The following is a 14,925-nucleotide window of genomic DNA, read 5'->3' as shown; positions in this document are numbered from 1 at the left end:
AATTCTTCTTGACTCTTTACCATCGTAATTTTTTTATATCTCCAGCCCAACCAGTTTCTTATGTTTTTATCTAAAAAGATAAAATATCTGTAAATAGAGAGATTTAATTAAAAAATAATATCAATTATTATAAATATTAGTGTAGCAACAATATTGTGCGGCTTAATGACAAAAATCACTTAAACAAATAAAATTTTGTAAGAAGAAAAATGTGATAGCTCCTTGTTGTTCATGTTTCCTGTTAGAAGACCTTGCATACAACGTATTAGATACAATATATCTTTAACTGTACGAAAGACTAGACAGGTTAAACTATTGTGGATTGTCATTAAGATACTTCTTGAAAAAGATAATTATCATTATACCACCTTTTATTATTAATAGAAATATAGTAATAAATTTTTGTATTCAAAAAATAATGTAATCCAATTTGGTACAATCCGATTTAAGTAGTGCAATTTTGTCGAAAGTCAAAATATTTTGTGACCAAAATTTATAAGTATGTATGAAATGTATTAGAGAAACATAATGCTTTTCCAATAATGATCGTGTTAAAATCGTAGCATAGAAATGTATATAATAGGTAGATCTTTTCGTAAGAATAAAATTCTTACAGATTATCTCTTAAATCCAATTATTTAGATGTTCTGTATTTAAACTCGATATTTGAGATTTCATAAATGCTACGCTGTAACAGTATAGAGATTTTGAAATTATATATACATACATTGCGATTTAAATTATGAAAGGTGTTTTAATAAAAAATAAATACAATATAAATAGTTTAAGCTTGAACAATTAAGAATTATACTTTAGCGCAATTTCTTCGATGATAACTGTATTATGAAATATCGAACATAATAAAAACTCGTTATTCTTGATTTACGATATACTGAGTATATTCAATTACTATATGTTATGTTTAACAAAAAAAGAAAAAAATTGTAATTATTTAAAATTGTATTATATTTAATACCAAGTAATCCTATTTTCTAACTAAATGTCGTATGTATAGCGATAAAATTGTTATTGTCCAACCGTCCGATCGACCTACTAACACGACAATAAACAAACAAAACATATCAAATTTTATATTTTTTTTAAATTCAATCCAATTTTTTTTCTATCAATATTACAACATTTCTTAATACTTCACTACTTTTATTCTATATATATATATAGAAATATATATATCAAACTACAATAAGACTTATACACGTTATATAACAGGGATGTACAATTTTGAGAAGTTACTAATTTTTATTTTTGAGAAGTTACTTATGAAACAAAAATGTAAGTGTAAGAAATGAAGACACCACGGCTTATTATTCAAAAAGTTTAGGCTTTAGTAATCCTTTAAAAATATTTTTGAAAAATATTATTCTCAAAGAAGCTAATAAAGGTTTTTATTTTCAGATCGATGCATATTTTTATCTTCACGAAGTTTCGGATAATTTTAGATAATTTATGATATTCGCCAGCAAGTTAATTTTTATTGTACCCCGACTATTAAAGGACAAAAACTTTGATTCTTGTAATAACAGGATTAGCAATAGAGAAAGTTGGTCTCTTATTTTCTAAAAATTTTGTTATTTTTCTTGACGTTTTTCAATTGATGAAGGAGTAACTTTCCTTTGTAAAAGAAAAACAAGAATCCGTCTTTTTCATTTGTTCACGTCCTGATTCACGTTTTGTTCACAAATCTTTAAAAATATGTGAATTTCTTAGTTTTCTCTCCTTTCCTTTCGAAAAAGGTGTACCATTTTCTCAAAGGAAAATATATGACAGCAAGAGAATACTTTTCGAACTACTTAACAAAAGTATAAAATCGAAGGTGTGTTCAACTTAAAGAGTTCAACGATTTCTCAAAGAACATATTTTCAAAGAGTGCTCGAAAAATACCAGTAACCTTGAATAAAGATTTTCAGTAACCAGGACTACAGTTAAATTTTTCATTATAATGAATTAAATTAAACCATAAATAAGATTTTAGATAAAAATACATTATATGAATATTTAAAAACCAGTGATAGAGCTTTAAACACAGAAAGAAAGAAATAAAAAGATATAGGAACCGATGAGGTCAACAAAGTTACCGCAACATCATCAATAGTATGCACCTTTTTTATCTGATAAGTAATAGAAAAATATAAACAGAAAAAAGCTCCTAACAAATGCTACTACAAAAAAGATTTTTAAAACCACCTTGTTATTACCATCTCAATTCTAATTCTAAGAACTATCCGAACATCTAGACTCACTTTTTAGGTACCATTCATTTTTTATTTCTTTCCTTTTTTCTCTCCTCCATCCTCTTAAAACTTTCAACTCGAAATTTATATCTTATGCACCTCAATTTTATTTAAATGGTCGAATCAAAATTTTTATTAAATTTACCTGTATTAAAATTTTCGAATAAAAAAAAGAATTCAATTTCGTTCTCCTTATACTTTACTTCCTCCTTATCCTTATTTTAAGTAATAAAGATATTAACAGCAATATTTCAATAAATCAATAAATCATTACAAGTAAAAACTGGAATTTCTACTTAACAACGATTTCCTTACAAGGTAGATATTTAATAATATTTTAGATATATATGTTATAATACTGTAAATGTACGTATATTATATATAATTTTATATGTAAAAGAAAATAGAAGGACTTGTATACAAATGCTGAAAAAATTTAAATATCACCGAACTAATCGAGATAACGCGCAAGAAGTGTACGCATTTATTCATTTTACTTCATTTGTTGGCAAGTAATGGTTAAAAGTTCAAAGTACGTGTCTAAAAAACATCGCGGTAATCAACGTATTAGTAAAAGCAAACAAAAGTTGAACTCGATAATAAGATAGATAAGAGAATTAACAAGTGATAATTAGAAAAGCAATATGCCTTAAAAAGATTGTTTTCTTGATAAAAGAGATTTTCTATAAAAAAAAAAATATCCAAAATTTGTTCTCTTCGTTATCTATAACGATAATGTAAATTACACACACATGTACATTACACACATACGTACATTATACATATTATTTTATAATTTTTTATAAATTATACATATTATATTATAATTTATTTTAATAATCAGGAGAAAAAATTGAATTATACAATATGTTGAAAAAGTTCTTTCGATCATCATAAAACTAGTTTTCATCTCTAAACTACAAACTTCTAATTATCGAACAGGATCGATCTACGAAAATAAAATCAGCTTTGCCAAAATAACTCATTGGTTCAATGTTTTATCCTACTTCAAGAAAAAAATATTTTTATCTAACAAAACTCATGGAGGATTTCGGTGATATGAAAGAGACTAAAACACAGCTGTTTAAATGTTATCCTAATACTTCAATACACCTTCAATACAACTACATATAATAACATGTTTAAATTCTCAAATAGCGAAATATATTGGAATAGTTTTCTTCTTTTTGTTAATTTTCGCATCCTGCAATAACTTTTTCACATGCATATTAATACAAAAAGAAATTACTTTTTTTAATCATCCACATATAAAACTGTCATTGATAATTTTTATGTATACATTTTACATTGTAATATCACGTGTGATCAATACGAACGAGTCCAAACAAAGATTTCGAACTTCGAAAGGTGTTTAAAATGCTCACTTTCATTACTCTTCTCCTTGCCAATCATGATGAATAAATAACAATGCTCGGCATCAATAATATCTATTTTTATTCGCTCTCCATCCAAAAATATAACATAGCTAAATTAAATATTGGTTACTTATTTAAAAAATGTCGAAAATGCATATGTAAATCTGTATACTTTATTGTCATTATAATTAAAAAATTTTCTTGCCGAATTATGCATGAAATTACGCATGAATATTTTCTCATTTTATATGTTCGAAGGAACATTAACGTTATATTAGCAAATAGAAAGAAATCAAATGATCTTATAATTTTATAAATAGCTTAAAAGATCCGTATATGAGAAAATACACAGATTAAAAAGGAAAAAAAAATAAGTTCAAGGTGCATCCTTGTACTACCATTGAAAACGAAACATTCTGTTGGTTTCTCCAAAGGACTCGTTGAACAACGAGGAAAACGATTTTTACTTGTAAGTAACGGTCCAAGGATGAAAAAAAGAATTCATCGGAATCTATAGAAAACTTGAGACGATAGCCACTGGTGGCCTGATATTTGTGGCCTGCAGATCAGGCTCGAACGCACAAATGACGCCCCTCTATAAGGACGAACAACTGACAGCTGACCTACGCTCATATTGGAATGATCCATACTTATAGTTCATTTGGAAACATTACCACAACATGTTTTTTTCCTCTCACAATTATGACTTTTGCGGACTTTAAATTCTCTCTCTCTCTCGCTCTCTCTCTCCTTCTCTCTTTCTCTCATTCACTCACTCAATGAGAACGATAAAAACTGTCCTTTATTACGCAATAAAAGTTTTAGGATTATGAAAGAAATAATGTAACAACGATGCAATCGTGATATTGTTAATAAATTTAAGAGAAAAGTATAACTACTCTACGGAAGGTGAGAAAAGTATTTTGTGAACGATATTTAGTGAATGGAACGATGCAGCAATTTGTCAAGTTCTTTTCATAGACCTCTTGGATACTTTCTTCATCCCTACCCATCGGCTTTTCTTTCTTTTCTCCCGAGAGTTCTTTCTATGTTGCGGACGACCCACCAATCCAAAAAAAAATAAAAAAAAAAAGAAGAAGAAAGGGAAAGAACGAAGGGTCACTCGAAGGTTTGCCCAACTTTTTCGAAACCTCACTTTTTAACAACATCGACACTCACATATCATAAATCGTTTATGATAAATATTTGCACTGAGGATCGTTATGACATTATCTTAATTTAATTTTTACTAATGTCTGAATACTTATCTATGAAAAAGAAAGTAAAAAAAAAATCTGCTTACAGTACAATAAAAAGATTTGTAATATCTTGTATAGATTACTCTAAGTGGTAAAAAAAGGATTATAAAAGAAAGATACAAAAAAGGTACCCTACAAAAAAATACAAACGAAAGTATTTACTTCATAAAAAATAAGCAACGTAATAATAAAACGAATTACTTAATCTTACTTCAAACGATCATAGAAATCACGTTATAGAAGAAAATAATATTGTGAGATATCGTGAGAGAAAGTTTGTAGATTGAATCAATTCCATTCGAACTGGATATCGTCGCACGAATGAAATTCACACGAGGCACCGTTTCAACTCCATTTCTGAAAATCACTAAGTATCGCGAAATCCAACCCGATAATAATAATTCTATTCCACGAGAAGGGTCAACCATTGAACAATACCGGGTGCATGGCCTTTTCACCCCTAGGTTAATATACGGCGACCAAACATCGCTGCCGGACAATACAAGATTTATAGATCAGCATATACGTGATCATTGTTCAGAGCATTCGTTTTCTGGCTAAAAGAGATTTTCGAAAACGGCTGATGCAGCCACCTTGGTACATCGATGACGTCGACTCGCGATGTCCATGATCGAGCTGGATCCGAAATCGCGAAGTCGGATTCGTTCTCTACGTTAGAGTAGGCACGGCAATCGGAACCCCATTACATGGATGTTTTCTAAGAGAGAAAGGAAGCTTTTCTCGCAACACCCTTCTTTCTATCATCTCTTAATGACCCTATCATTCTCTCACTCTCTCACTATCTCTCTACCGTTAGTCCAATAAACAATTGAACGATATCGCATTTCTCGCGATTATAAAAAAAAATTTAATCGATTTTATAGAAGATACTATTGACTATCGTTCGACATAAAAATAATATTTCTCCCCAATCAACCGTTTACATTCGACCATTCGATAACCGATGATTTTACGGTAGATGATAGTGGAAAAATAAAATGCAATAAAGCAAGAAAGTACAATCGAGTCGAAAATATAAAGCTAGACAACGTCAACGATGTTACCTATATGAGTTATTCTATAAATATTAGAAACGTAGGATAGATAACATGGAATTACACGTCACAATGAAAAATTTTTCAAATCGATCGTTGTCTAATTAGAATATTCTTTAACGGAAATATGACCAAAATATCGTAGAAGAGAATATTTTCTTTTCTAGAAAAAAAAAGATAGGCAATATATCCGATTTTCGTTTTACAGAACAAGGAAGCTAGTATTTCCAAGAACTGCCACATCGAACCAATCATTTTCATTTATAGAGTTTTTTTGTATCGCCTCCCTAGGGGCAAGTCCGTCCTCGAAGGGCGGAGCGTGAGGGGTTGAAGCACCCTCCTGTATCGTCGCCACTCTCTGTTAGTATGCTCGAAGAGAGACGGGGTTAAAGGGTCATTGTCGAACGAGAATGTAAGAGTAAGATAGATAGAGATAGAAATAAAAAGAGAGAGAGAGAGAGAGAGAGAGAGAGAGAGAGAGAGAGAGAGAAAGATAGAAGAGAGAGAAAGAGAAAGAATGAACAAAAGGGTGCGTCGCAGGATGGACAGGGCGCACGCGTTAATTCTAACCACTTTTCAAACACCGTGATCCTATTGGATTTTTTCTTTACCCTCTTCCCCTACCATTTCTCCTTCTTCGTTTTCGTCCTCTCCTCTTTCTCTCTTTATATTTCTCTTTCTTTCGCTTGTACTCTTTCTTTTTTATTTTTTTTTATTTTCTTCCTCTTCTTCTTCTTCTTCTCCTTCTTCTTCTTCTTCTTCTTCTACTCCTTTTTCTTCTTCTTCTTCTTCTTCTTCTCCTTCTTCTTCTTCATCTTCTCCTTCTTCTTCTCCTTCTTCTTCTTCTTTTTCTTTTTCTTCTTCTCCTTCTTCTTTGTTACCTACCTACGTCGACACACGATACGACCCCAAATGCGAGCGTGTTTCGATGATTTCCGTTTTCTTCCTCAGCTGCGCGTCGTCGGCCCTATTTATAGAGTAAAACGTATGCATTCACGATTTTACAAGGAACGCGGAACTACACGGACTCGACGTATGCTGCCACTTCATTTTTATGAAAAATCTCGAACTTACATATACATTTACGTGTACGTATAATACACAAATGACCGAACAGATTTTTTCACATGTTTCCTCTTTAGATTTGTCGACTCGAAATGTTTTGATTTTTCTTAAATAATCGAAATTTCGAAACGTGATCTTATAATTACCTACGACGATTTTAATAACTTTCTGCCTTTCGTATGCATCTATTGAAATTCTCGATGTAAAATGGAAAGTTAATATCTTTTTATGAGAAACTTTACGTAGGTTGATATAATATCTCCTCGAACGATCGATCGATCGTAGGTGTATGAATGCCAGCTGGAAATTTCTATCATAAATTTTCCTTTACTTCACAATACAAAATGTTTTATTTATTGCCAATTCGATTGCGTCGTGAACGCGTGCTCAATCCAAATGTTGTTTAATACGATGCATTCACAAAAATAACGAAAACTGTTGATAATCGCAAATATTTTTTTAACGCATTAATTTGTGAATATTTTTTTAATGCATTAATTTGATTCCAATATCGTTTGGAAATAATCTTTGCAAATATTCATTTTCAAACGTTACGATACTATAACGATAGATAAACTTATACGTAACTGTATTAAATATCATACACGAGTTATTATATCTCTTCTTTAAATATGAAGCTTTCTCAATGGGGAGGACCTGTTGAGGGTAGAGAAGTTGAAAACATTTTTTTATCTACAATATTCGAGCTCATATTACAAGCCATTTACTCAATGAGCATCAACCTGTTGAGAGAAGGGGAGTTTTTTTTTCTTTCTATCGGTCCCATTAGGTACGCCTTTATATATGGGAAGATTGTGTATAAACCCGCGATTTCGTTGACTTTTTATATCTGATTAAAAAAAAACTGTATAACTCGAAGAGGAAACAGATATATATCTACCTGCGAGATTCACGCTGCGAATCTTCGTAATCAATTTAAATATATACGTGATAACTATCCATAGATATCTCCCCATTTTGGTAGGATGTAAAAATAAGTAACCGAAAACAATTAAATATTTTTTCCATCGTAGGAAATTTGGTTTGTAATCCTAAAAAGATTACAAAAAATAAAAGGTAAGAGACCTCCCTGTAACCATTTAATATTTTCTACTAAAATTCATCTTTTCTACAAATAGTAACTTTTTCTAACAATTTCAACAACGTCCGAAAAGTTTAGAAAAGAAGTTCTCCTCGACCTTAATTTTTTCTCACGCATCAAGAATGAAACTGTAAGTATAAGTTTTTCTATGGATGGGGAATCAAGGTGAAGAAAAATTTCACGTGAAAAATCTTTTTTCCTTCTCGAAGAAAACCGTAAGAAAGCAGGAGTTACACAAAAAATAATTCTAAAGTTTGACGAAAGCATCTTTCACGAGGTACAAATAAAAATTACTTTTGACAAATAATCTAAGAAAGAATACTTTCTTAGTATTAGAAGAAACTGAATACTTTCCTTTACTGAAAGTATCGCCGAAAGGGTTGAAAAAGTTCTCAGGTATACACAGTAATCTCTGAAGGACGAATGGATTTTTCTTTTTTTTTTCTTTTTCTCTTTCTTTTTTTTATCTACTTTTTCTTCGACTCGTTGAAAAAATTACCGCGCTAATCTACCACTTTTTCGTTCGTTTTTTTAATAATTCCTATGCTTCGCTTTACGACGGTTTCATTTTTATTACAAAAATATGTCAATTATTTTTTTGATATGGAAAATTCCACTGGTCGTCGTTGAAATAGTCGAGATTACTTTATTTTCTAAACTTTCTTTTTTTTTTTGTTAACTACACATATTATCTTCCAAATACCGACAAAAAAATAACACGGCGGACATATTTTTTACTGGGCGTTTTTTGCTTGTAGTTCGTATCCACTTAAAAATCCACAAAAAAAAAATAGATAAAAGAAAAGAAAAGAACAAAAAGTATAAGAAACTTATAAAAAATGAACCGCCGTAAAATTACGTGACCGAGCACAGGTTGCCCATCCCAACCATACCCGCTTCTTGCTTTTTTCCAAATCGGAACGTCATCGTTCTTTTACAAACGCATCTAAGTACATTTATAGATATCTACGTCCAGCATCTTGATTCATCTCCTTTCTAATGACGCAACGTAAAGCAATTAAATCATTACATTGAAAGAGATTGCAGCATATTTTTCGAAAAAGAAATATTTTCAAGAAAATTGGGAAGAGGAATATAAATGAAAGGTATTTTGTTTTTTCTCCGTTTGTATGTAAGTAAACAACGTATTTATTATTATCGTTATTACTAAGGCACTTGTTACCAATATAAAAACGTACGTCACAAATGACCGCCAATGAGCATATTTAAATACTGATATTAAACAACTAATTGCTTCTCGTAAAGATAATCTTAGATATACGTATGTATGTATGTATGTATGTATGTATGTATATATATAGACATATGTGCATGAAAGCGAACATATATATACATATATATATACGTACATTATGGATGCGCATTCACCATCTAAGAAAAGGGGGAGTTCCTCGAATGCACCTTGTCATCTTGCACAATTTTGTATCGAACACTTTTTAACTTCGCGAACGTCATCCGCACTTATGGTATTTCCTTCGCGATGCTTCTCTCTAACGTAAAGTAAGTTCAGTTTAGATTAAAAGCAAGATACACTATCGTAAAAGTAAGATTATCGTTAATTCATATTTAAAATAATACATTATAAAACCTGGCTCGAACGAACGTCGACCCGTGTGCGAACGGAAAAAAGTAAAACTTGTGTACATTCTCTATGGATGTATTACGACGTATTAACATATTCGACATACAATCCATAAATTCATGCTAGTTCGAAGGATAGTATAAACTAGATCGATCGATCAAGAACACTTTTTCTCTTTCTGGTCGCTCGCGGATCGCCGTTTGATCGCCTTCGAGCTCGACGAACTTATTTCGACTTACCTGGAAGTTATTGCATATTCGACTTATAACGAAAAGAAAAAAAAAAAGAATTATCGATAGTGTGTACAGAAATATCTATAATAAACTTTTTTTCGCAATAACGGTCGACGAGATGACGACAATCGGCCATTATCCCGTGTGATTACCTATGTGATTTCGAAAAATCATTAACTTTCATTCTTATATAGTAAACGCATTTATCGGCTCGATATTTGTACCTCATCCCTTTTAGCTACGAAAATTCTTTTTAGAACAGATCAAACGAAAATTACATGTGTGTGTGTGTGTGTGTGTGTGTGTGTGTGTGTGTGTGTGTGTGTGTGTGTGTGTGTGTGTGTGTGTGTGTGTGTGTGTGTAAACGCATTTCATGTATATACGTATAAGCATATATGCAATATATAATATAGTTTAGAAATTTGTCAATTAATATGAAAAAAATAATTTTCAATAGGCAGGAGTATGAGGTACGAATACGAACCGTGACATGATCGTTCGTCTATATTCTCTTTAGATTAAGTGGTCTCAGTAAAATGAAGAAAAAAAAAAATTAAAAGAAAATAGGAAAGAAATACGTTCATCGTGTATTACAGTTTTTGACATGCTTATAAATTACCGTGCAACTTCGTTCTTGAAGAAATTTTTATCCGATAACATAAAAGTGTAATGAATATAAACGAGAATACTTTATGTAATAATAATTTTATGCTTTTTTCGTATAGATGAGTCATATATTCGATATTCGCACGGCTGATATTAAACAAAACATGTCAAATCTCAGAGTTTCGCAAATAACGAAATGAATATAACGAATGCATCTCCGAAAGTTTTCCTTAAATATGAGAAAAGATGGGAGAGCTTGTCGCCTTCGCGAGAAAACAAAACTTTACAATATATACGCAATTTATATCTAGTACACGACGATCTATTTTCGGTGAATCAACGCGACCACGATGACGCATTTTCAAATCAAGTTTTCTCACGGATAGGAATTCGTAAGAAGAGTCATCCGCGTCAACGATCGAAAGACAGAAAAATAATGATACGTTAGCGACGCCAAGTGGCCACGTCATTCATCGTTTTAGTTGTATACGCTAAGCTGCCACGTAACTAATTATATATCTATACGCGTGTTATCTTCTTTACCAAGTCACTTTGATTATCGGTAATAACTCTGCTACGTCGTTTCTGAGAAAACAGAAAGTACATTTCAACGGCCCTTCTTAACTGACTGCTTCACCAGACCCAAAACGGATTTAACGCGCAAAAATTCTTATGGCTAAGATATTTCATAGAATCTATAAATATGATTATATTTTCTTCTTTTGTAATCTCCATTATATAATCGTGTGCAGTATAAAACGTAAGAGAACTTTTTATACGATCTAACATGATTTTTGAAAATACCAATATAACTGCAATTCGTAACAAGTATAGACTTTATATATATAAAAAAATATATATTCATTTCGTGTCCCTTTCACTGAAACGTTTCAAGGGTTTAAAACATGTTACTTATTTTAACAATTACCACATGTTCACATCAAAGTTTCGTATGGACGGTTATTGCTTTGAAAAACGACGACTGAGGATCGTCGACGAAAATAGATTGCAGAGATAAGGCACTTCGGTTAGCATATAATCGCTCGTAAAATATACTCCGAGTATAATCGAAATTGAATGATAATATATGTATGTATGTATATATATACATACATATATATATATATATATATATATATATATATATATATATATATATATTTACTTTGGACTACGATTCGAACGAATCCGTTACGATATAACTTTTATTTTATCGTATCTTGCTCGCGAAACAGACTATACCGTTTGTATTTAGTAAAAACAAAAAATACTTAGTGCTCATTATTTTCAAATTCAGTGGATGCTGCTTTTCGTTGTACAAATATAGTCCAAAGATCTTTGCCATTCTTACGTATAGATTGTAAAGGCGTCAGAAAGGTGTGCCTTCGTTCTCGCACATAACATTGGAATAACATTTAAAAGTTGAGAAACAATGGGTTGGTCGCAAAATATAAATTGTGCGTTATCGATGGCGAGTAAGACGCATCCATATCAAATATTAGTTTCTTTGTTGTTTCAATTGGTGTGATTGATTTAGAAAGAACGAGTGAGAAGGCACGACTATTCGAGTGTTACGCAAGTATAGTTGTATAAAGAGGTGTAACGCGCCTTGGCGCCACTGACCACTGTCGTCGAAGAAGAAGAAGAGTAGCCTTCTCGCGACGAGTATTTTCGTTGATGTCGCGTTTGGAGTCTTGTCGTTGGTCCTATCGTCACGTTTTCGTTGCTAGGCGCTCTGAGTCTTTGCGCTCTCACGTATTTCCATTTTGATTTCCTGTTCGTCTTACGACCGTGGCGGGGTTACGAGAACCGTGAGATTCTCTCGCTGCTCGGTAACATATCTTCCTTGCGAGCGAAAAAATCTCGCAGTATTTTTCCGTGCGAATCAATAACAATAAAGTCTCGACACGGTCCTAAAACGGACAAAGTAATTTAACGCGCGGCACGAGTTCATATTAGATTCTTGCTCCGTTCAAATTCCGACAAATGGACGACTATTGGTGAAAAAAAATTCTAATACCGTCCGTCCGTCGTAATTAGAAGGAGCCGAGTATCTTCGGTATATACGAACAAATTCCGCGGGCGTCCATACTTAGAGCCATGTCAGCACGTTCTCAGGTTTTATCGTATTAGGGCCTATGAAACACTGTACATCCTCGAGAATGTCGCTACTGAAGTCTTCGCTAAGCTGAAACCAGAATAAGACCTGATTTTTATGCTGCATAAGCTAAATTATAAAGAAAGTTTCTTATATATGAATTTAGCTACGTACCTGTAGCGACGGTACGAGATCGTCGGTCGAATCGATATTGTCGCTCAGAGTGGAGAGATCAGGAGTTTCCATGGGAGCACCGCCATCTAAGAAAAGCGTATTGAATATTAAAAAATCGAGTTTCGAATGGCGTTGAAAATGGAAAAACAACTTACCACTGGTACTATCCATGTTGTCGTCGATATTCGCTAAGAAATCTTCGGGAGTGTGTGGTAACGAATAGGCAGAACCAAGACCCAAACCGCTATCCGCACTTTCTTGACGCGCGTGTTGTTCGCTGATTCCCGATAAAAATGGATCCATGGCAGCATCCGTAGTAGTTTGTCGAAGCATCAGTTCTTGCTACATGACACATAAGAAGTAAGAATTTGGCGTTACTATACTCGACGTAAACTTTGATTGATTAAAAAAGATCATTCAATGGGATCAAACCTGGCGTATGATCTCCTGTTGCCGTTGTTTTAGACGCTCACGTTCCATTTGTAACGATTGAAGACGTAGTTTCTGTTGACAAGCTTGCAATGTTTGGTTATTAGGTATACCACCAGCCGTAGGTTGCTGAAGCCAATTTTGTGGCAGCATGGCACCGGATGACGGAGCTCGCTGAAGATGGGTCGCTAAAAGATAAAAACGATTCTATTACGAATACTCAAGAACAGGTAGAAAAAGGAAGTTAAATAAATAAATAAGATAAAAAGAGTGAAATATATCGAAAAGACATACGGATTCTGGGATCGAACCACGAAGTGGTACGCGTTTGATGATTTATAAAGTAAATTTCTCCTTCCGGTGTTCGTGCTTGCTCCCATCCATCCGGTAGAGGGCCTAAAGTATTGCCGGCAGCCGAAGACTTTCCACTCTCCACCTGAGCGGCGACTTGAGCCACGTTCTGAGCTGCGACAGTTTTTCGCGGATCTTCCCATGTCGTGGTTCGCGTCAGGTGGCTGAAACATAAGGTCGACGAGGTTTATCGAAGAAGAACTTCCCTCTCTCAACTCTCTCTCCTCCCTCTCTCTCTCTCTCTCTCCTCTCTCTCTCTTTCTACGTTCTCTCTCACATGCATCCTCTCTCCGCATCCTTCTCTATCGTACGCGTCACGGAGAGGGCGAACGCGCGCCACGATACGTACGTGGTTATCCGCATATAGTAGACTCGCTCTAAAAATAATTCCATTCAAAAGACGACACGAAGCGGTAACGGCGAACGCCGGCTGATACCCACGTAAGTTTTAACGCAAGCCGCCTGCACTTTTCATTTCGAGACGAGAAACCAGAGGAAACGCGAAACCAAGCCCGGAAGTGAAAACACTTTGGTCCAATATTTTTCTAAGCAAATCCGTAGCCAAGTTCCTCCTCCACCGAGAGCCACTCCTCTCTCGAATTAAAGAACTCGTACGTTTCCAAATACGACCGACCTACAGAAGGAGAAATAGAGATAGATAGATAGATAAAAAGAGAGAGAGAGAGAGAGATAGCTTTGCGTTCCTCGAAATGGCGAACGACTTTTTAAGAAGAAACTTTGCTGAGTTCGTCGTTTAAGGCGATGCAAGAACATCATGTTTCTCGTTCTAACAAAAATAGCTGCTAATGGCTGCGATCGGCACTCGATCGACTTTTGCTCCGATTCGACGTTGCTTTTACTTTACTTAGCGAGATCACGAAAAAACGATTACTTTTGAATTTGTTGAACTCTTTCAATACGCGGCAACTAAAAGTACACCGTCGAACCACTTGTTGCTTACGAAAGTAACGTGCCGTCGCCATCGACGACGCTGTCGTTTCTTCCATCGTCCTACAAAACGCGATAATATCGGTTCCCACGTAAACATAACCGTGATCTCGCACTCCTACTCGATGACCACACACGCTTAACGTCGAGTCAACGTCGGTAATTCAATCCTTTTCTCGGGTATCGTTCGGCCGATATTCATGCACACAATAGATTCTCGCTAATTTCATATTATCGATGTCACGAAATGTAAGAAAGAAGAGAAGAGTCACGGATCGACATCAAATCCCCTTTGTCTTTTCTTTTTTCTCATTTATCAAAATAATTTACGTAAAAGGAAATACGCCAAACACGATTTCAATTTTTATCTATAA

At 33.6% G+C, this 14,925-nt stretch overlaps 2 protein-coding genes across 5 annotated transcripts in view; one reads left to right on the top strand and one right to left on the bottom strand.

Moving 5' to 3' along the window:
* The window catches only part of hpo (serine/threonine-protein kinase hippo), a 44,977-nt gene that overhangs the window by 12,506 nt on the left and 17,546 nt on the right, over positions 1 to 14,925 (top strand). The gene's annotated exons all lie outside the window — the stretch shown is intronic.
* Positions 10,225 to 14,925, bottom strand: part of yki (Transcriptional coactivator yki) — a 15,923-nt gene continuing 11,222 nt past the window's right edge. Inside the window, exons 2-7 of one of the 3 annotated variants that reach the window (XM_035886985.2) lie at positions 13,547 to 13,767; positions 13,256 to 13,440; positions 12,979 to 13,165; positions 12,824 to 12,909; positions 12,623 to 12,739; positions 10,225 to 12,464 (exon numbers count right to left, since the gene is read on the bottom strand). In XM_035886985.2, coding sequence (XP_035742878.1) covers positions 12,644 to 12,739; positions 12,824 to 12,909; positions 12,979 to 13,165; positions 13,256 to 13,440; positions 13,547 to 13,767 — 775 coding nt within the window. In that variant the 3' untranslated portion in view covers positions 10,225 to 12,464; positions 12,623 to 12,643. Of the gene's footprint in view, positions 12,740 to 12,823; positions 12,910 to 12,978; positions 13,166 to 13,255; positions 13,441 to 13,546; positions 13,768 to 14,925 lie in introns of those variants that run through there. The other 2 variants (XM_035886976.2, XR_014982395.1) reach the window with 2 other exon arrangements.

This window comes from Vespa mandarinia, chromosome 8, assembly GCF_050613455.1.
Source record: "Vespa mandarinia isolate Hongniang chromosome 8, ASM5061345v1, whole genome shotgun sequence".
NCBI lineage: Eukaryota > Metazoa > Arthropoda > Insecta > Hymenoptera > Vespidae > Vespa > Vespa mandarinia.
Note: the sequence above shows the minus strand (reverse complement) of the source record. Positions and strands in the feature narration are given on the sequence as shown.